We start from the raw sequence: 22087 nt of genomic DNA on the forward strand, positions 1-22087 counted from the left end.
TCGTGGTTTAATACGAACTTCATTCACATTTAAGATCACAATATGTAAATGAAACTCAAATATGCCAACAATAAATTGTATTAAAAGAAAAGTACGAAAACCAACCAAACAAAATTTCTATTAAGTCCAATCCGCCCTTGATATCCAAGTTGTGCTAAAAAGTCCTGCTAATTAATGGTCTTATGTGGATTCAAGAAAGCTACGCTCCATTTCATAAATATTTCACATTGAAATCAGCAAGGTTAAAACTTTTCATGCTTCTGGCGTTTTCTATTACATATTAGCATTGTGATACTTTGGAGTTTAATTAACTGTTAGAATCTAATAATAAGCTTTTATTTAAACTCTATAGAAACTACACTAAGAACTTCGTAGCACTTTGACGTAGGTACGTCTGCACACCAGAGAAACTAATTCACAAATGCTTTTCTGTACCATCGGGTTGCTTGGATCAGTAAATCATTCACCACATCTTCCTTTTTATCCAGATTATGGTTGATTGACAACATAATCGCGTTGCCAGGTTGGTCGAGACATCGAACGGGATGGACGAGATGTTTGCACTGGTTCCAGATCGTGACCGACTACAGGACTGTTTGTTCCATCGCATACGCCACTTGATGTTCCTTCATCGTTAGGATGTTTGGGTATTTTCTTGACATGAGCCGTGTTTCTTTCAAGCACGCCACCGGATACGGGATCAAATACTGTAACGCGGTTTCCTTTCCTCTCAACTACGTTATATTCTGTTCTGCCAAATGTTGAAGTAAGTTTGCCTGTCGACACAAGGTTCTTCAACAGAACGTTGTCTCCTTCTTGAACTTCTGAGGGCTTTGCATGACGTCTGATATCTTCCCTTTCTTTCCCTCTATGTTTTAAAACGGTATCTCTGTCTTGGGCTTCGGAACTAACAGGTGGCGCCGTTTCTATGTCGCCAATCGTCGGAATTTTGGACCGAATTAAACGATTTTGCAATAGCACCGATGGGGCCTTTCCTGTAATTGAGTGTGCAGTGGTGTTATACATCATTAAATACTGCAGCAAATCCGTTTCCCAATCACGGTTTAAAGAATGGCTGATCTTGAGTCGTTTTAGCAGAGAGCTGTTTTGTCTCTCAACTTCGCCATTCGCCTGCGGCCAGTATGGAGCGGTATGGTTGAGAGTTATGTTTCTTGTGCGACAATAGTCCTCAAATTCCGTGCTGATAAACTGACGACCGTTGTCCAGTGTGATCGTTCTTGGATAACCTAACCGCACAAAGATTGGTTCGATTTGTTTGATTGTTTCTTCTGATGTGATCCTCTTCATGATACACACTTCCTTGTATCGGCTGTAGTAATCCACTATCACCAAGAGATATACGTTCGACGGTAACGGGCCCAGAAAGTCCATTGCTACATCTATCCATGGCTCATTTGGCATAGCTCGACGGCGCATTGGCTCGGGTGCAGAGGGTCTACTAACCAAACGGCAGCCTTCACAGTGTTTAACTGTTTTTCTTGCATCTTCGTCCATTCCAGGCCACCAAACTCTGTCACGCAGGCGCGTTATCATCAACGTTTCTCCTGGATGCCCTTCGTGTGCGAGCTGCAGCATCCTTGTACGCAAATTTTGAGGAATAACTATTCTGCACCCGCGGATTACGTAATCTTCAAGAAGAGCCAGCTCGTTTTGGAAGGGTGTATACTTCTTGGCACCATCCCTGACTGATTCATTCGCCCAATCTCCTGTCAACAGAGCGTCCTTAACGATAAGCAATTCCGGGTCCTCGTCTATTGCGTTCTTGATTTCTGATACATCCACAGCAACTGAATCCGTAATGGCATTGATGTAGATCTTGTCGTCGCATTTATCGATGTCTTCATTATCATTTGTTGGAGATAAACGAGAAAGCGGGTCCGCAACGTTCAGCTTGCCGGGCTTATACACAATCTTGAATTTGAACGGTTGTAATCTGAGTACCCATCTTTCGATGCGACCTGGAGGCTGCGAGGTTGGCTTGAAAATCGCTGTTAAAGGACGGTGGTCAGTTTCGAGTTCGAAGTCCCTGCCGAGCAGGAACAATTTAAACTTCTCGACGCTCCACACTATGGCGAGGGCTTCCTTCTCGGTTTGACAATATCTGCGCTCTGTGGGAGATAGGCTCTTGCTAGCATACGAAATGACGATCGGCTTATCATCGCATTCATCTTCAAACTGCAGTAGGACTGCTCCTAAACCCACTGGTGACGCATCTGCGACTACTCTAGTTCGTCGGTTATTATCGAAAAATCCTAGTACTGGAGCGGAGCATACTGCCTGCTTGAGATTTTGGAACGCAATATCGTGCTTCGACGACCAGTCGAATTTCTGTCCGGTAACAGTCAGCTGTCGAAGATGGAATGTCTTGGTAGCCAAATCGGGGATGAACCTTCCTACGTAGCCAACAAGACCAAGAAAACTGCGTACCTCCTCCGCAGATCTGGGTGACCTGAACTGCTGCACGGCCATTATTTTATCTTCCGTTGGTTTAACGCCGTGTTGGGAGATATCGTGCCCTAGAAATTCCGTCTCCGATACCTTGAATTTGCACTTCTTCGTATTTAGTACCACGTTGTGGGCTTCCAGGGTATGTAGAACGCGCTGCAAGGCGGCATCGTGTTCAGCTTTCGTTTTCCCATAAATAAAGATGTCATCTTGAAAGTTGAAGGAGTTGGGACAGTCGCTCAATAACTGTTCGATTATCCTTTGAAAGTGTTCGGACGCGCTGCAGATTCCGAACATTAACCTTGTGTATCGGAACATCCCGAGGTGCGTAATGAATGTCGTGATGTGTCGACTTGACTCATGCAATTCCACTTGGTGATACGCATCTTTGATGTCAAGCCGGGAAAACCACATGGATCCATTTAACCTGTTAATTATTTATTTAATTTATTTGATGTTATTCATTTCACAACTTCATCTTGATACAGTACCTTGCAAGAAGATCATCAAGAGTAGGTATCATATGATACTCTCTCCGGATCGCAGTGTTAACACGACGCATGTCGATGCACAGCCGCACGTCACCGTTGTCTTTTATGACTATTACAACAGGTGACACCCACGGACTAGGACCATTAACTTTTTCGATAATACCCAATTTTAATAGCCTATTGAGTTGATCTTCGACTTGTTGACGAAGAGCTATTGGGACTCGGCGAACATGTTGGGCCACGGGGTTGACAGTTTCATCAATGTTAATACGTATTTTGACGCCTGTATGTATGATTAAATTTTACAATTTGTGTTTATTAGCTAAATACTAATTTATACCTTTAATTACAGGGAACTTATCAATAGCGTTATCTGAAATGTGCTGAATCTCCTCCGGACTCACGGCGCTAGGTAGGCCGATCAACAACACTCCCAACTGCTTCGATGTAACTCTTCCTAGCAAGTTCTGTTCACCTTTTACAACATAAAATGTAGTGTCAACACTGAGGCCATTACCCTCGACAACCGTTATTTCGGCATCGAATGTACAGATGATACTCAAGGATTCACGTTGCGCGTAAGCCGATAGCTGTTTGGATGACGGACGCACATTCTTCAGGAAAGCATTTTTGTTCCGGATATATTGCCACGTTGATTCATCAACAATGTTGTATTTGCTACCTGAGTCGATCATCATTTCGATGAGCACGCCACCGACCTTACACCAAACCAACTCGTCGTGGTTATCGCTGATTGCATATATGAAGGAGTCCTGCGGATGAGCTTCAGGTTTCACAGCACGTGATTCAGGCAACTGATTGGCGCTGACAGCGTTGATTTTGGGCTTCTTGAAACGGCGATGATCTTGGTAGTCTGTAGACTTGCGCTTTTCCGGACCAGACTTATCAATCCTTCCGCGACACTTTTTCGCGAAATGACCAATGGCATCGCAGTTGTGACACTTGACGTTCTTGGCTGGACAGTTCTCTTCTGGCTTGTGTGGTCTGTTGCCACATCTGCTACAATCGGAAACTTGATAGCTTTGTGCCCAGCGAGATTTGTCATTAGTATTGGATATTTTGTTCACAAACGTACTGCCACGACTGGTTTCTAGCATGTTCCCAGCACTAGAAGCATGTTGGTTCAACTCACGGACTTGGTGTTGAATAGAAAGGTGGGTGTTGACGAGGTTGGTAAGCTCGTCCAAGTTGATGTTGGGCTTCTCCAATATTTTCCGTCACAATTCAGGTGGTGCAAGCATTACGATCTTGTCAATCACGGCTGCATCGCGGCTTTCTCGTTCCGTTGTTCTAAACTGACATTTAGTGGCCAATACCTTGGCCCGCAGCAAAAATTTGTCAAGGGTCTCGCCGGTGACTGGTTTCTGCGTCCAAAATGCGTGCCTCTCGAAGGTGTCGTGGCGTTTCGGAGCAAAATAATTGTCCAATCGTTGTATGACATTTTCGAAATCATCTCCGCCGTCTTCAGTGGTTTCATGGTTAGCATTGGGTAAGCTCTCATAGGCACCCTACAGACCACTCAAACGGTTTGACCAACATTGACTCCGCCCCCAGATTGGTGGTTGAGTTGGTGCTGTGTTTGACCGTGTGTGATGCTGTTTGACGAACCGATTTGGCAGCTCGTCAAACCGATTTGACGGTTGATGGTTTGGTCGGCAAAAATCAAACCAGTTTGATTTTACTCAAACCAACGGTGGGCGGAGCCAATGTTTGACGAACCGATCGTACCGTGTGTAGTGTTGTTGCACAAACATAGTGCGATTCCAAATGGGGGATGATGTTGGTGCAACCAAAGTGACATGTTGGTGCAACACGATTTGGCAGTTCGTCATACGGTTGCAGAAACATTCGCTGGTTCGACCAACCTGGGGGCGGTGGCAATGTTGGTCAAACCGTTTGACTGGTGTGTAGGGTGCCATACACACGTTGAAGTTGACGACCAGCGACAGCCAGGAAGATGCTTTTGAGTCTTTTCTTGCTCTTCTTGCTCATCGCAGCCGCGATGTACTCAAACTGTCTCTTGTAATCGAACCATGAGCGCTTGCACGCTGACGTCATCACTGTCTCCTTCTCTTTCTTTCCTTCGGCGGCGGTCTATAAAGCCGTCCTTGCCCTCAAAAAAAATTTGAGGGCAATGTTTACAAATCGTATGAGAATTCGATGAGGTTATGTTTTTGATGCATGCCTCTATGATTGTCTAAGTTCCGTTATTGGAACGTTGTCACACTCGAACGGTGGCAGTTTAAACAACTGGTCTTCCATCTGTTTAAATTAGATTTTATTAAGTCGTGGTTGCATTCAAAAAATGTATACTTTTACAAACTTTGGGAGATCTTAGACACATGACATAAACAAACTAAGATTGTTTTTCATTTGCCCAGTTGCCATTGGCAACCAATTCCGTCTGGTTCACTGGGCTTGCCATATATTAAGCGATGCATTGCGTTGGCATGACAACCACGTGTTATTATTATTTTTTTAGCATTTTACACGTTGCCCTCAAGGCCAAGGCGAAAACCCTTTTTAGAGGCAAAATTTTCACAGTTTGACCTGGCGGATCGTATCCGCCGCAAATGCAGTTGCTTTTTAAGGCCAACCGTTCGTACAACAGCCTGACCCGACGGATCGTATCCGTCGCTAAGGCAAGTTCCCTTCGAAAGGCGAACTTTTTACAACCTGACCCGACGGATCGTATCCGCCGCTAAGGTAGTTGCCTTTGAAGGTCAACTTTTTGTACAACAGCCTGACCCGACGGATCGTATCCGCCGCTAAGGCAAGCTCCCTTCGAAAGGCGAACTTTTTACAACCTGACCCGACGGATCGTATCCGCCGCTAAGGTAGTTGCCTTTGAAGGTCAACTTTTCTTTCAACAGTCTGACCCGACGGATCGTATCCGTCGCTAAGGCAAGTTTCCTTTTGAGGCGAACTTTTACAGCCTGACCCGGCGGATCGTATCCGCCGCTGAGGCAAGTTCCCTCCTAAGGTGAACTTTTCAGCCTGGCCCGACGAATCGAGTTCGTCGCTAAGGCAACCACATGTTTGATACAGAAAAAAAATGTGCTTGATTTCCCAACTTCTGCAAAAGTTGCTTGAGGGTTTTACTTACATTTTCCGATACTCAAAGGCAGCGTGGATTGTTCTCGTCGCCAGATGTGATACTTTGGAGTTTAATTAACTGTTAGAATCTAATAATAAGCTTTTATTTAAACTCTATAGAAACTACACTAAGAACTTCGTAGCACTTTGACGTAGGTACGTCTGCACACCAGAGAAACTAATTCACGAATGCTTTTCTGTACCATCGGGTTGCTTGGATCAGTGAATCATTCACCACAAGCATAAAAAAAGCAATTTCAACTTCAACATGTAAATACGTCAGCATGTTCTTAATTGATCCATGTTTCCCTTCAGCTGGTGCGGTTGATCGTAAGCGCGGCGCTTCAGTCGTTGTCCGTCGTACAGCCGGACGGCTTGATCGAAGTTGACCGATACAGCTCCGTGATCAGTTTCATAGTGGCCATGATTTCCGTGAGACGGATCGTCCGAAGCGATTGAGTGCACCGGAACTGTTTGACCAACGTCTGTGTGAAGTCACAAAAGTTCATCTTGAGCTGTTTCTGACATGATCTTCAGATTCTCTAGGAGCAGCAAGTGAGAACGCCGGAACGGAACACGATCAACCAACGGTGAGTAACCGGTACCCCGGTACGGAAGTGGTGGTGGAAGGGGTGCTGACAACGGTGGGCAATCGCGCCCGGATACGCATCAGTTTACTACCGAAAGCAACAGCAAGGAATGTATTCTCAATTTAGTTGAAAATCGGAGTTTTCGACTAGCGAAGTTGGATTTTTCTCCAAATCCGTGCGTCGGATCTAACTTCGGAAGTGGTGCGCTGTATAGCAATCCTGGTCCGCTATACAGCGCACCACTTCCAAAGTTAGGTCTGACGCGCGGATTTGGAGAAAAATCTAACTTCGCTAGTCCAAAATTCCGGGTTTCAACTGCACGTACAATAAATTGTAGTCGTATAGGGCAATGCACTGTTTTGATTTTGTATGGGATTTTGACGTTTCGTGGCCTTGTTGTTTACAAAATTTCTGTAAGAGTGAAAGAGAACGAGATAATCTCATGCACTGCCCTATTGAGAAAGTATTCTTTTCTGTTTTTGGACGGGTTTTTACTTTCAGTTCAAGTTTTAGTTTAACGTTAATTGTGAGTTAGATTTTGTGATTTAATACGAGCATTATTCACACTTACATGGAACTAACATGCCAACAATACATTGTATTGAAAGTAAACAGTGTATTGAAAGTGAAGTACGGAAGTCTATTCCGCCCTTGATATCCAAGTTGTGCTGAAAAATCATGTAAAATTTACATCATTTAATGATGTTATGTGGATTCAAGAAAGCTATGCTTCATTTCATATTTCACGATGAAATCGGCAAAGTTGAAAGTTCTTGCTTCTGGTGTAAATTCCCCACTAAAAACTCCTTCCTAAACCACCAATGATCCTTCCCAAGACGTCTGATTGATTAGATTCTATCTTGCTCTGAACGAAACTAGCGCTTCTTCGAGAACTGACTTCCAAAAAAACAATATTTTTATTTTAATAATAATTCAATCTTGTTATAATTACAATTTATTTTATGCAATTCCACCTTCAACATGTAAATACGTCAGTATGTTCTTCATCCATGTTTCCCTTCAGCTCGGTGTGCTTGATCGTTAGCGCGGCACTTCAGTCGTTGCCCGTGGTACAGCTGGACAGCTTGATCGAAGTTGACCGATGCATGCAGTCACGTTCACCAACGCTGTGATCAGTTTCATAGTAGCCATGATTGCCATGTGGCGGATCGTTCAAAGCGATTGAGTGCACCGGAACTGTTTGACCAACGTCTGTGTGAAGTCACAAAAGAGATCTTGAGCTGTTTCCTTGGTTGGTCTCGTCAAACTACTCAGACTCGGACATCGTCCGGATGCTCACTGTTGCAGCTCCGTGGTAATTTGGCCTATTAGAACTAGTTCATCAGCGTAGTCAATACCGATTGGGATTCGAATCCTTTCAGGATGTATTATTCGATCCAGCCGTCCACGATTATGATGATAGCCGACTTCGAGTATCTCCGAATAAAATACAAACTTTTCTCATCCGTTACACTTTCCAATTCGTCACCACCACTAGCAGATGAGCGCGAACACCTTTCTTGGAGTTTTGAACTTTTTGTCCCACTGCTGATGTTGCATCGTAACTCGTTCCGAGTCCGAATATGAATTTACCGTTCCGACGTAGTCTGGATCGTACCGATGGTTACCGCTTTTCACCCGGGCCACGATTAATTCCTTCCACTACGATCAAAACAAACAACTGATGAGGAGAATCTCGAAAAGTGTTGCCAGTAATTTGAAAAAAAAATGACATCTATCACATGAGCTGTCAAAAACGTCATTGAACTGCTCATGCACCGAGAAACACCCAAAAACACCCGAAAAGCACACTTTAGCACATTCAAGGGTGTCAGAGTTTCCAACCCCTTGATGCTATCAAAAAATGATGTTTGAAGGGCTTTTAGAATGTAGTTTAATCTAAAAGTTTGCCGAATAAAGTATAGGTCGCAGACGCATACTGTGGTATTTATTGAAATATTGTAGCCACGATAGGTAATAATTATTTATTCTACTATTATAGTATCACTGGTGTAAGTATATTCTGTCTTCCAATGACTGTGTTTTTCCTCTGCTGTCAGTCTCCTCAACTTCATGGTTGCTGTGATCATCTGCCAATGAACCCGACTACCACATCTCCTTTTTTCCAAAAAAAAACAAAGGACTATGCGTCTAACCCCAGCCCGGTGGATGTGCGTTCGATGGGGATCTCCAACTGGTCCTCCTTGAGCTCCGTAAATGCGTCCGTGGCATCTTTTGATTTGACTGCCGCCGCCGTCGTCACTGCCACCACATCAGCCTGCTCATCACCACCTTGACTGGCCGCTTCCAAGGCCGGATGTTCCTTGAGCTTCGGCGGTGGCGGAAGCGACACTTTCAGCTTCAGTGAACTCAGCATCCGACTGCTCTTCTTGACGGCAGTATCGTGATGTACGTGTTAGTTTTGTTAGATGATGTGAAATGTCTCTTCGATGCAGTTTGGAGATGGGCTTCTTCTCGTGGGAATCCTCATTTTCCTCCGAGTGGCACCGCAACAAATTCGGTCTTCGTCCTCGTTCACGTCGAATCCTCTCGAAGTCGTCGTCGCCTCCATCGAACTCTTCATTCTCCTTGTTGGCTTCCTCCTCGGCGATGGGTTCGTTGGGTACCACATCTTGGATGTCGTCCAGCGTGAACGCCATGCCTCCGATCTTGGATGGTCTGGAGGAAAAATCCACCGAGAGGGTGTTCAGATTGCCCCCGCTCATGTCGTCCGACCGCTTTCTTGCCCGCACCGGTAGGATTTTCATCCGCCGCAAAGGCACCTCCCTTTTTCAAGGCGAAGTATTCTTGCCCGCACCGGTAGGATTTTCATCCACCGCAAAGGCATCTCCCTCTTTCGAGGCGAGATATTCTTGCCCGCACCGGTCGGATTTTCATCCGCCGCAAAGGCATCTCCCTCTTTCGAGGCGAGATATTCTTGCCCGCACCGGTCGGATTTTCATCCGCCGCAAAGGCATCTCCCTCTTTCGAGGCGAGATATTCTTGCCCGCACCGGTCGGATTTTCATCCGCCGCAAAGGCATCTCCCTCTTTCGAGGCGAGATATTCTTGCCCGCACCGGTCGGATTTTCATCCGCCGCAAAGGCATCTCCCTCTTTCGAGGCGAGATATTCTTGCCTGAACCGGTCAAATTTTCATCAACCGTCAGGCATCCCCCTCTTTCGAGGCGAGATGTTTTTACGCCAAATCCGTCAAAATAATACTTACTCCAGCGTCCCGCACACGAGAGTTTGATTCTCGTCGCCATTATGTGGTATTTATTGAAATATTGTAGCCACGATAGGTAATAATTATTTATTCTACTATTATAGTATCACTGGTGTAAGTATATTCTGTCTTCCAATGACTGTGTTTTTCCTCTGCTGTCAGTCTCCTCAACTTCATGGTTGCTGTGATCATCTGCCAATGAACCCGACTACCACACATACCAAAACCGTGAGAGTGCTGTGAGCACAAGATGAGTATAAATTATACGAATTTTACTCACCTCGTACTCACAGCTCTCTCACAACTTTGGTATGCGTTTGTGACCTTTACTTTATTCAGCAAAGTTTTAGATTAAACTACAACCGCAGACAGACGTTCAAGTTTGACTCAGCGGCTTGTGTAAAAAAAATGGCCGCCACAATATGCCAAGTGGCAATCAGCGAACAGATGGCGACGTTCATATTCAATCGCTGCCTCACATGTGCGTTGCGACCAACAACTGTCACCACGGTCGTCTTCCAGCCGGATGGCGGGAAAAGACCGCACGTGTTGCACGCTAATAATGTTTCCACATAATTTGTGCAGAGTAAATGACTTTTATTTAATGTCTAAAATCTTTTGCACAAATTAGCGCAGGACTCTTGTAAAATATTTTACACATTATTACTTTTATTTTACATAGATTTGCTTGAATAAAACTGCATTTGGATGAACTTCACTCGCATTGGGAAATCTTTGTGAATGTGACGCAAATGTAGGAATGATTTTGACAGTGTTTGTTTTGATTTTATTTTTCGGTGGGTGGTGAATTGGGTGGTAAGTAAGCGGCTGGAAGCACGTGGTTTCTCAAACTGTCAACTGCACGCGACTGCACTGTGGCAATCGGTTGCCTAGGTGTCGCTAGTGAAAATTTACATAGAAAATTTGAATAAATTTGTTCGAGCTAGAACGTCTGTCGGTCTGTCTGCGCTACAACCTAAAAGCCATTCAAACATCATTTTTTGATAGCATGCGTCTGGACTGAGATAGAAGCAAGTGAGTATCACTCTTGCAAGTGAGTATTCTCAACACTGCCTGTACATTCGAGGGGTTTTAGTGAAATAATTTACATTTTCGATAATTTTGAAGTAAATTCTTAATTGTTAAGCGTATTTTCACCGTAAGTCATCAGAATATGGTCTACTTGATCCAATAATCGATATTGAGAAGTATCTACTTTTATAAGCTCTCCGGAACAAGACATACAACGCCGTGCCTGTCCAAATTACATACATGTCCAAATTATATTTTTTACCCTATTGCCTTGTCACACACTAAGATTCAGATGTTCCAGCTCAGTAATTTTTTTACAGAGTTCAGTATTTTTTCCATCTTTTTACTGAGTTTTCAACAGCAGATTTATTTCGATACACACTTATTTTGTATTTACGAGTTCGGTAATTTTATCTACTGGATTCGATTTGTAAACAACAAAATTGGCGACAAATCAGTATTTCCATCTAAAAGAAAGCGAACTTCAGTTAAATGTTCTGCATTTTACTGAGTTCGGTAATGTTTCATACTATTTTCTCAGTAAAATTCACGCTTCACCGAAAATGGGAATAAGTCGGTAGACGCAGGTACTGACTTTCGTTAATTATTGTAATTTTACTGAGTTTTCGTCATTATAAAATCAAAACAACCAGCTGCCCTCGGTGGCAGCTGTCAAACAAAATTATCGTTTCGTTTTTCGGTAGCTGCAGCAGCAGCGAGATGCCGGAAAATTCCAGATAATTATTACAACAAAATGCCTTCTAATCGGACAGGAGACTCGAGTTTTCTGTGACCCCGCCAACTTTCAGGTAAGTAATAGATAAATTTGTAAAAAAAAAGTGATTTTACTGAATGTGGCACTACCGAGATTGGCAATGGTAATGACAAAGCTTCTCCCGCCGGATTCTTCTGACTCTTACGAATTTGCTACTAACGAGCTCCAGTCAACACCAACGCCGATGAGATTTCGTGCCATGTAATCACTGTCTTTACGAATTCCTTTACTATTCAACCAAAAGTTGGCGGGGACACAAAAGGTCAATCATTCTGTGGCAGTCCGAAATAAAAAAAACGAGATGCGGCATGCGGGAAACCACAATCAACTGAAAAACTCAGTAATCTGAGGTTATTGAACAATTTACCGAAAATCAGTAATTTCTTCTCACAAAAATTACTGACTAAGTCGGTAGTTTTTTGACAGATGATCCATTTACCAATTTACTGACTTTTAAGTAATGGTATCATTACCGAGTATGGGGTGATACTCACCTCGTAAGTACTGTGTAAAAAGATAGGCCAAGAAACGGTCAAGAAACGATTTTCTGTCGAAATTTCTTGAGCGGTACTCAGCTGAAACGAAAAAATCGACGAACTTGATGATCAATGATCATGGTGACAAGGGTGGTGATGATTGTGTCGATCAAGCCAGCTGTCAATTTTTCTTTTGGGAAAAATACCCTGACCAATTATTCCGCAAGGAAAAGTGACGTTTCCCGCGCTGTTCGGATTTTGTGCGAGGTGCGAGATGTAAACAACATAGAGCGGCTGCTAGGGCTGGTGTGAATTTAGATGATGTTCCTACCGGATTCTAATGCCTACATTTCTATGGAACCATCACCGGAACACTGCGGTTAGCTGTTGCTAGAATGGACCACTGGATGAGACACCGGAACTTGTTACAAATCATACAAATTGAGTGTGGGGAGACACTATTTTCAAAATGAAGTGGTGTTGATTAGTGATTTGTACGGGAATTCCTCCGGGAGCTCTTTCTGGCAAACCTCCAAGAGTTCCTCCGGAGTTTCTTGCTGGGATTCTTTTCCGGAAGCTGTTGTAAATTCTTAGCAATTCCTTCAAATATTTCCAGCAGTTTTGGAATTCGCCTAAAAGTTTCTGAGATTTCGTCCTAATTTTTCTTCTAGGATTTCAAAACCAGTATTTGAGTTTGTGATTTTTCCAAGATTTCTATCTGTGATTCCCCAAAAAAAAACCTCAGGGAATTCCTCTTGAAATTCGATTTCACCACGAATTCTTGAGAGGATTCCACCAGGGATTCCTCCAGAGATTCTTCCAGGAATTCCTACAGGGATTCCTCCAGGAATTCCTCCGGAGATTCCTCCAGCAATTCCTTCAAAAATTCATCCTGGAATTCCTCCGGGCATTCTTCCAGCAATGCCTCCGGAGATTTTTTTTGGAATTCCTCCACGAACTCCTCCAGAGATTGCTTCAGGAATTCCTCCAAGGATTCTTCCAAGAATTTCTCCAGGGATTCCTTCAGGGATTCCTCCGGGAATTCCTCCAGGAATTCATCCATAGATTCCTCCAGGAATTCCTCTGAAAATTCTTCCAAGAATTCCTCCGGGCATTCTTCCAATAATTTCTCCTGAGAATTCTCCGGGCATTCTTCCAAGAATTCCTCCGGGGAATCCCTCGGGGATTCCTACTGAAAATCCTTCAGGGATATCTCCAGGAATTCCTTTCAGGGATTCCTGTAGAAGTTCCCATTCCCATTCCTCCAGGAATTCCTTCAGGGATTCCTCCAGGAATTCCTTCAGATATTCCTCTAGGAATTCCTTCAGCGATTCCTCAAGGAATTCCTTCAGCGATTCCTCCAGGAATTCTTTCAGGGATTCCTCCAGGAATTCCTTCAGGGATTCCTCCAGGAATTCCTTCGGAGATTCCTCCAGGAATTCCTCCGGGGATTCCTCCAGGAATTCCTCCGGGGATTCCTCCAGGAATTCCTCCGGGGATTCCTCCAGGAATTCCTTCGGGGATTCCTCCAGGAATTCCTTCGGGGATTCCTCCAGGAATTCCTTCGGGGATTCCTCCAGGAATTCCTTCGGGGATTCCTCCAGGAATTCCTTCGGGGATTCCTCCAGGAATTCCTTCGGGGATTCCTCCAGGAATTCCTTCGGGGATTCCTCCAGGAATTCCTTCGGGGATTCCTCCAGGAATTCCTTCGGGGATTCCTCCAGGAATTCCTTCGGGGATTCCTCCAGGAATTCCTTCGGGGATTCCTCCAGGAATTCCTTCGGGGATTCCTCCAGGAATTCCTTCGGGGATTCCTCCAGGAATTCCTTCGGGGATTCCTCCAGGAATTCCTTCGGGGATTCCTCCAGGAATTCCTTCGGGGATTCCTCCAGGAATTCCTTCGGGAATTCCTACGGGGGTTCCTTCAGGAATTCCTACGGGGGTTCCTTCAGGAATTCCTTCGGGGATTCCTCCAGGGACTCCTCCGGGAATTCGTTCAGGAATTCCTCCAGAAATTCGTCCAGCAATTCTTCCAGGATTCCTCCCAGATTCCAGGATTCCTTCAGAAATTCTTTCGGAGATTCCTTCGGGGATTCCTCCAGGAATTCCCTCGGAGATTCCTCCAGGAATTCCCTCGGAGATTCCTCCAGGAATGCCTTCGGAGATTCCTCCAGGAATTCCCTCAGAGATTCCTCCAGGAATTCCTTCGGTGGTTCCTTCAGGAATTCCTTCGGGGGTTCCTTCAGGAATTCCTTCGGGGGTTCCTTCAGGAATTCCTTCGGGGATTCCTCCAGGGATTCCTCCGGGAATTCGATCAGGAATTACTCCAGGAATTCTTCCAGCAATTCTTCCAGGATTCCTCCCAGATTCCAGGATTCCTTCAGGAATTCTTTCGGGGATTCCTTCGGGGATTCCTCCTGGAATTCCTTCGGGGATTCCTCCAGGAACTCCTTCGAGGATTCCTCCAGGAATTCCTCCAGGAATTCTTCCAGGAATTCCTCCAGAAATTCCTCCAAGAATTCTTCCAGGAGTTCCTCCAGGAAATCTTCCAGGAATTCCTCCAGGAATTCCTCCCGGAATTCCTCCAGGAATTCTTCCAGGAATTCCTCCAGGAATTCTTCCAGGAATTCCTCTAGGAATTCTTCCAGGAATTCCTCCAGAAATTCTTCCAGGAATTCTTCCAGAAATTCCTCCAGGAATTCTTCCAGGAATTCCTCCAGGAATTCTTCCAGGAATTCCTCCAGGAATTCTTCCAGGAATTCCTCCAGGAATTCTTCCAGGAATTCCTCCAGCAATTCTTCCAGGAATTCCTCCAGGAATTCTTCCAGGAATTCCTCCAGGAATTCTTCCAGGAATTCCTCCAGGAATTCTTCCAGGAATTCCTCCAGGAATTCTTCCAGGAATTCCTCCAGGAATTCTTCCAGGACTTCCTCCAGGAATTCTTCCAGGAATTCCTCCAGGAATTCTTCCAGGAATTCTTCCAGGAATTTCTCCAGGAATTCTTCCAGGAATTCCTCCAGGAATTCTTCCAGGAATTCCTCCAGGAATTCTTCCAGGAATTCCTCCAGGAATTCTTCCAGGAATTCCTCCAGGAATTCTTCCAGGAATTCCTCCAGGAATTCTTCCAGGAATTCCTCCAGGAATTCTTCCAGGAATTCCTCCAGGAATTCTTCCAGGAATTCCTCCAGGAATTCTTCCAGGAATTCCTCCAGGAATTCTTCCAGGAATTCCTCCAGGAATTCTTCCAGGAATTCCTCCAGGAATTCTTCCAGGAATTCCTCCAGGAATTCTTCCAGGAATTCCTCCAGGAATTCTTCCAGGAATTCCTCCAGGAATTCTTCCAGGAATTCCTCCAGGAATTCTTCCAGGAATTCCTCCAGGAATTCTTCCAGGAATTCCGCCAGGAATTCCTCCAGGAATTCTTCCAAGAATTCCTCCAAGAATTCTTCCAAGAATTTCTCCAAGAATTCTTCCAAGAATTCCTCCAGGAATTCTTCCAGGAATTCCTCCAGGAATTCCTCCAGGAATTCGTCCAGGAATTCTTGCAGGAATTTTTCCAGGACTTCCTCCAGGAATTCTTCCAGGACTTCCTCCAGGAATTCTTCCAGGACTTCCTCCAGGAATTCCTCCAGGACTTCCTCCAGAAATTCTTCCAGGACTTCCTCCAGGAATTCTTCCAGTACTTCCTCCAGGAATTCTTCCAGGAATTCCTCCAGGAATTCTTCCAGGAATTCTTCCAGGAATTCTTCCAGGAATTCCTCAAGGAATTCTTCCAGGAATTCCTCCAGGAATTCTTCCAGGAATTCCTCCAGGAATTCTTCCAGGAATTCCTCCAGGAATTCTTCCAGGAATTCCTCCAGGAATTCTTCCAGGAATTCCTCCAGGAATTCTTCCAGGAATTCCTCCAGGAATTCTTCCAGGAATTCCTCCAGGAATTCTTCCAGAACTTCCTCCAGGAATTCTTCCAGGAATTCTTCCAGGAATTCTTCCACGAATTCCTCCAGGAATTCTTCCAGGAATTCCTCCATTAATTCTTCCAGGAATTCCTCCATTAATTCTTCCAGGAATTCCTCCAGGAATTCTTCCAGGAATTGCTTCAGGAATTCTTCCAGGAATTGCTCCAGGAATTCTTCCAGGAATTCCTCCAGGAGTTCTTCCAGCAATTCCTCCAGGAATTCATCCAGCAATTCCTCCAGAAATTCTTCCAGGAATTCCTCCAGGAATTCTTCCAGGAATTTTTCCAGGAATTCCTCCAGGAATTCTTCCAGCAATTGCTCCAGGAATTCTTCCTTGAGGAATCCCCGGAGGAATTCCTGGAGGAATCCCCGGAGGAATTCCTGGAGGAATCCCCGGAGGAATTCCTGGAGGAATCCCCGGAGGAATTCCTGGAGGAATCCCCGGAGGAATTCCTGGAGGAATCCCCGGAGGAATTCCTGGAGGAATCCCCGGAGGAATTCCTAGAGGAATCCCCGGAGGAATTCCTGGAGGAATCCCCGGAGGAATTCCTGGAGGAATCCCCGGAGGAATTCCTGGAGGAATCCCCGGAGGAATTCCTGGAGGAATCCCCGGAGGAATTCCTGGAGGAATCCCCGGAGGAATTCCTGGAGGAATCCCCGGAGGAATTCCTGGAGGAATCCCCGGAGGAATTCCTGGAGGAATCCCCGGAGGAATCCCCGGAGGAATTCCTGGAGGAATCCCCGGAGGAATTCCTGGAGGAATCCTCGGAGGAATTCCTGGAGGAATCCCCGGAGGAATTCCTGGAGGAACCCCCGGAGGAATTCCTGGAGGAATCCCCGGAGGAATCCCCGGGGGAATTCCTAGAGAAATCCCCGGAGGAATTCCTGGAGGAATCCCCGGAGGAATTCCTGGAGGAATCCCCGGAGGAATTCCTGGAGGAATCCCCGGAGGAATCCCCGGGGGAATTCCTAGAGAAATCCCCGGAGGAATTCCTGGAGGAATCCCCGGAGGAATTCCTGGAGGAATTCCTGGAGGAATCCCCGGAGGAATTCCTGGAGGAATCCCCGGAGGAATTCCTGGAGGAATCCCCGGAGGAATTCCTGGAGGAATCCCCGGAGGAATTCCTGGAGGAATCCCCGGAGGAATTCCTGGAGGAATCCCCGGAGGAATTCCTGGAGGAATCCCCGGAGGAATTCCTGGAGGAATCCCCGGAGGAATCCCCGGGGGAATTCCTAGAGAAATCCCCGGGGGAATTCCTAGAGAAATCCCCGGGGGAATTCCTAGAGAAATCCCCGGAGGAATTCCTGGAGGAATCCCCGGAGGAATTCCTGGAGGAATCCCCGGAGGAATTCCTGGAGGAATCCCTGGAGGAATTCCTGGAGAAATCCCTGGAGGAAATCGCAGGATTTCCTGGAGGAATCTCCGCAGAAATTCCTGGAGGAATCCCCAGAGGAACTCCTGGAGGAAACCCCGGAGGAATTTCCGATGGAATTCCCGGAAGAATCTTTGATGCAATTTTCGGAGGAATCTCTGAAGGGATCCCTGGAAGAATTTCTGAAGGCTTCCCCGGAGCAATTTCTGAAGGAATCCCCGGAGCAATTTCTGAAGGGATCCCCGGAAAAAGTCCTGGAGGAATCCTAGAAGGCTTCCATGGATGAATCTCTGGAAGAAACCCCGGAGGAATCTCCGATGGAATTCCTGAAGGAATCTCCGAAGGAGTTCACGGATGAATCTCCGAAGGAATTCACAGATGAATCTCCGAAGGAATCCTTGGAGAAATTCCTGAAGGAATCCCCGGAAGAATCCCAGGAGGAATCTTAGAAGGATTTCATGGATGAATCCCCGGGGAATTCCTGGAGGAATTTCTGAAGGAGTCTTCAGATAAATTTCTGAAAGAATCCTCGGAGGAATTCCCGGAAGAACCCCTGGAGGAAGTTTAGAAGGATTTTAAGGATGAATCCCCGGAGGAATTCCTGGAGTTATATCTGCACAAATTGCTGGAGGAATCACCGAAGGAATTTCTGGGAAGAATCCTCTACGGAATTCCTGGAGGAATCCCTGGAGGAGGCTCCGGTGGATTTTCCGTATACCCGAAGCAATTCCTTTTCGAATTCGAAATCACATTTTTCCAGCAGCGCGATATTTTCTAAAACAAATCGTGTCTGGTTGAAGCAAACAGCCAGTTGGCCCGCTCAGAATATCACCGGTCAAATAGAGCTGGAGCGCCTCGGATTGCTGGTCAATCTTCCAGTTTGCTGCGGTCCAGATCAGTAGATTCATGCCTGCTCCTGGTAGGGGAGTTCGCTTGTTCTTGCCGATTGTCCCGGTTTTATTCCAAGTCAGTCAGATTGGTAAACAAAGAGTTTCGTCGATTTTTTTTCTTTTTTTCTCTCTCAAGATCGACTGTCAAAATTACTTTGGTAAAAATGCACTTTTTTCCTTGACCTCATTTCTTGCGATCTGAGTACTAAGCTTATACTATAGTCAGCAGTTCAAAAACCCAGTAAAATTTTACCGAAGTCGGTAATCTAAATTCGCTGTGTACACTTGGTAATCGTATTTACCGTTCACCAGTAACGATATCAGTAACTTTTGACAGTTTGACAGCTGAGCTCGGTAACTCATTTACAGAATATCCGCAAAATAAACAACCGAGCGTACCGAGTTAAATCTGCTGTTGAGAACTCAGTAAAAAGATGGAAAAAATACCGAGCTGATCTTAGTGTGCAGTTCGACCTTTTCGCGAATTTCTCCGGATATTTTTTGTTTCACCTATAAACGAGTATTTTAATTATAAGCGTGTATTTGTTTACAAATGTTTATTGTTTACTGTTTATTTTCATTTTAGCTGTCACAGTTCCCAGAATCGTGTGAGTTTCAGTGGGCAGCTGGTCTTTGATCTGCGATTGTTTTGTGCTTCTGTGCAGTTTTTATCGTATAGTTTTCTCATTTTGTGTTAACTAAATAAATAGTGAAAAACGTCTCAAAATGGTTATTTGTACCTATTACCTGAGCAATAACTGTCGGTTTGGCTCGAAGTGCAACAACGATCACATCGATTTGTCGTAAGTACTTTGCATTGGCGGCATTAGTTTTAAACGATTAAAATTACTTTTATTCCCTAATTCAGATCGGTCATCAAATCCGAAGTCGATGTAACCCTCAAGGGAAATCAGTGGCCGCTGTCCTGTTTTGGGCCATTCAAGGAACGCAACTGTGTGCCAAATTTCATCGAGGACGTCAGCTTCGAGGAGATCCGGATGATGTACCTGGAGGCGAAAATGCAGAACAACATTGCCGGCCATCAGATGCAACTGATGCAGATGATTAACGAGGCCAAACAAAAGATGCAGTGGCTTTCGACGACCAACAGGGACATCATGAACGCGTTGATTGAGATTTACAACCAGCCAGAGGATTCAGCCAAGGCTATGCCAACGCAAGCGAATCCATTTGCAACGGCACCGATGGGCGGAGGTAATGTTGCTTCCGCAGCTAGCATTTTCGGCGGTGGAACGGCTGGAGGTGGTGGATTTGGAACGACTGGAGCGGGATTCGGTGGAGCTGCTGGGGGAACAGCTGGCAACATATTTGGAGCTGCTCCAAATCAGTCCGCTGCGAATATATTCGGATCCGCTGGAACAGGCAGCACAATTGGCGGAAGCATATTTGCTAAACCAGCTCCTACGGCGACTGGGACATCCAGCATCTTTGGCGGTTCAGCCACACTGGGCCAACAGCAGCCGGCCAGTAGTAGTGTGTTCGGGGGTCCCGCTGTATTCGGAGGAAGTGGCTCTTCCTTGTTTTCGTCTGTTGGTCAACCACAAACAGCAGCAGCTGGCGGGTCCATCTTTGGGAGTACTACCGGAGCAACTGCAGCCACTTCCGGAAACCTGTTCGCCCAGCCCTTCGGTGGACAACAGCAGTCCCAAAGTCAGAATTTGTTCGCACAGGCACAGCCTCAAGCTCAGTCGGCAGGATCGCCGTTCACGGCAGCTCCGGCACCGGCGGCGGCCAGCAATCCGTTCGGTTCACCTTTCTCGGCATCAGCCGCACCGCAGCAAAATCTCTTCCAACAGCAAGCGACGACTGCCCCGCCACCCTTCGGACAAGCCGTTCAACCCTCGTCGCAGCAAAGCCTATTCCTGCCAGCCCCGCAACCTGCCACCACCACGCAATCCCCGTTCGGCAGTGCACCAACGGCCGGAGCTTTCGGAGCAGCAGCGACGCAGCAAGCACCGGCGATGGTTGCCCCGAGTCAGTCGGCCACAGTTTACAGCCGCGTCGAAGATCTGACCAAGGAACAACTGGATGCGTTCGCGGCGGATCGATTCGAGCTGGGAAAGATTCCCACGGCGCCGCCTCCACGGGAGATGTGCATGTGAAGCGAAGGGAGGTGTGTACCTACTTAGAAGCTAGATTATGACCGTGTTACGAATAATACTTGGTAAATTAATAAAGATGATGCACAAGGCAAGGTTTGATTTATATTGGGGTTTTTCATAAATCGTAACTTTGTGGAGCGGATCTGGTTGGATGGTTAGAACACTTGACTATCACGCCGAGGACCTGGGATCGAATCCCACTCCCGACAAACTCACAAAAATGTGAGTTCTTCCTTCGGAAGGGAAGTAAAGCGTGGGTCCCGAGATGAACTAGCCAAGGGCTAAAAATCTCGTTGATACAGATAAAAAAAAAAATCGTGACTTTAGTAGTTGCATACGTCTATCGTTTCGCAGACAGTGCGCGTCGACGTAACGTTGGCCAGGAAGAGTTAGCACGGAAATTCTCCTAAGGAAGATGACACAAGAGGAATTGTAGAAGAGAGGTCTATACCTATTATGAAATTGCTCGCTTCCCTGGAGGACAAGAATGCTACGGTTCCAAAATCCAGTTCTATTATTATAGGTTTGGGGGTCGAGTGGCACTAACTCAGAGCTTCCAAATTAAACGGCTACAAGAGGATACTAATGTTATACCGCTTATGCGGGGTCGAACCGTTTCTTCTGAAATGCTTAGAACGCATTGTGGATCATCACATCCGTGATGTTCATCTGGCCAACGTGCCTCTTCATGTGAACCAACATGCCAACAATCAATCTGGTAAGTCCAATGTGACTCTTTTACATAAGGTTGTTTACGATATCGAGAAGGCATTCGCTCACAAGCAATCCTGTTTGGGTGTTTTCTTAGATATCGAGGGTGCCTATGACAACGTGCCTTTCGATGCCATATTGGAACCCGCACGGGGTCATGGTATATCACCAATGATTTCCAATTGGATTCACCAAATGCTCAAAAACCGACATCTCTTCTCGACATTGCGTCAAGTGGCGATTAGGAAATTGAGTGTTTGTGGATGCCCCCAAGGGGGAGTCTTATCACCACTTTTATGGAATCTCGTAGCAGATACGCTATTGAGGCAACTCAATAATAGCGGTTTTCCTACTTATGGTTTTGCCGACGACTACCTAACATTGTTAGTCGGTATGTGCATCAGCACCCTTTTCGACCTGATGCAAAACGCTCTTCAGGTAGTTGAGGGTTGGTGTCGCCAATATGGCCTTTCGGTAAATCCGAGTAAAATATCTATTGTTCTTTTCACGGAAAAGCGAAACCGTAATGGTGTTCGACCTTTACGTCTCTTTGATTCTGAAGTGTGTGGTGGCAAAATGACGAAGTGAGAACGGTCCAATCAAACTTAGGCCATCTCCAAAGGATGTGCTTAATGGCGATGTTTGGAGCGTTCTCTTCAACTCCTACGGCAGCGCTCGAAGTTCTCTTTGACGTTGCCCCACTACACATTCATCTCAAACAAGAAGCACTTTCTTGAACTTACCGTCTACGGGTACTCGGTCTACTAGAGGAAACTCCTGTAAACCGCACATCAACACACACCTCGTTGTTTCCACTTTTGGTGATTTGGGACAAAATTGTCCTTGCTCCAAGTGAACTT

General features: G+C 45.7%; 2 protein-coding genes across 2 annotated transcripts; one reads left to right on the top strand and one right to left on the bottom strand.

Annotated features, from left to right (window-relative positions):
* Positions 1 to 442: 442 nt before the first annotated feature.
* Positions 443 to 4075, bottom strand: LOC134286452 (uncharacterized protein K02A2.6-like). Its single transcript, XM_062848065.1, has 3 exons — positions 3298 to 4075; positions 2958 to 3240; positions 443 to 2893 (listed from the first exon to the last, which is right to left on the bottom strand). Exons 1-3 carry the CDS (start codon positions 4073 to 4075, stop codon positions 490 to 492), a joined length of 3465 nt encoding a protein of 1154 aa, XP_062704049.1. The 3' UTR covers positions 443 to 489.
* Positions 4076 to 19053: 14978 nt separating this feature from the next.
* Positions 19054 to 20608, top strand: LOC109424528 (nuclear pore complex protein Nup98-Nup96-like). Its single transcript, XM_019699705.3, has 2 exons — positions 19054 to 19196; positions 19262 to 20608. The coding sequence occupies exons 1-2, from the start codon at positions 19120 to 19122 to the stop codon at positions 20514 to 20516; spliced, it is 1332 nt and encodes a 443-aa protein (XP_019555250.3). The 5' UTR covers positions 19054 to 19119; the 3' UTR covers positions 20517 to 20608.
* The last annotated feature ends 1479 nt before the right edge of the window (positions 20609 to 22087 follow it).

This window comes from Aedes albopictus, chromosome 2, assembly GCF_035046485.1.
Source record: "Aedes albopictus strain Foshan chromosome 2, AalbF5, whole genome shotgun sequence".
In the NCBI taxonomy this organism is placed as follows: domain Eukaryota; kingdom Metazoa; phylum Arthropoda; class Insecta; order Diptera; family Culicidae; genus Aedes; species Aedes albopictus.

Bases quoted from the DNA above. Each gene is read 5' to 3' on its own strand.
- LOC134286452 (XM_062848065.1), bottom strand. From the start codon at position 4,075: ATGCTAGAAACCAGTCGTGGCAGTACGTTTGTGAACAAAATATCCAAT. The intron at 3,241-3,297 runs GTATAAATTAGT...TCATACATACAG, and splicing joins TAAGTTCCCTGTAATTAAAG to GCGTCAAAATACGTATTAAC. The intron at 2,894-2,957 runs GTACTGTATCAA...AATAATTAACAG, and splicing joins CTTGATGATCTTCTTGCAAG to GTTAAATGGATCCATGTGGT.
- LOC109424528 (XM_019699705.3), top strand. From the start codon at position 19,120: ATGGTTATTTGTACCTATTACCTGAGCAATAACTGTCGGTTTGGCTCG. The intron at 19,197-19,261 runs GTAAGTACTTTG...TCCCTAATTCAG, and splicing joins AACGATCACATCGATTTGTC to ATCGGTCATCAAATCCGAAG.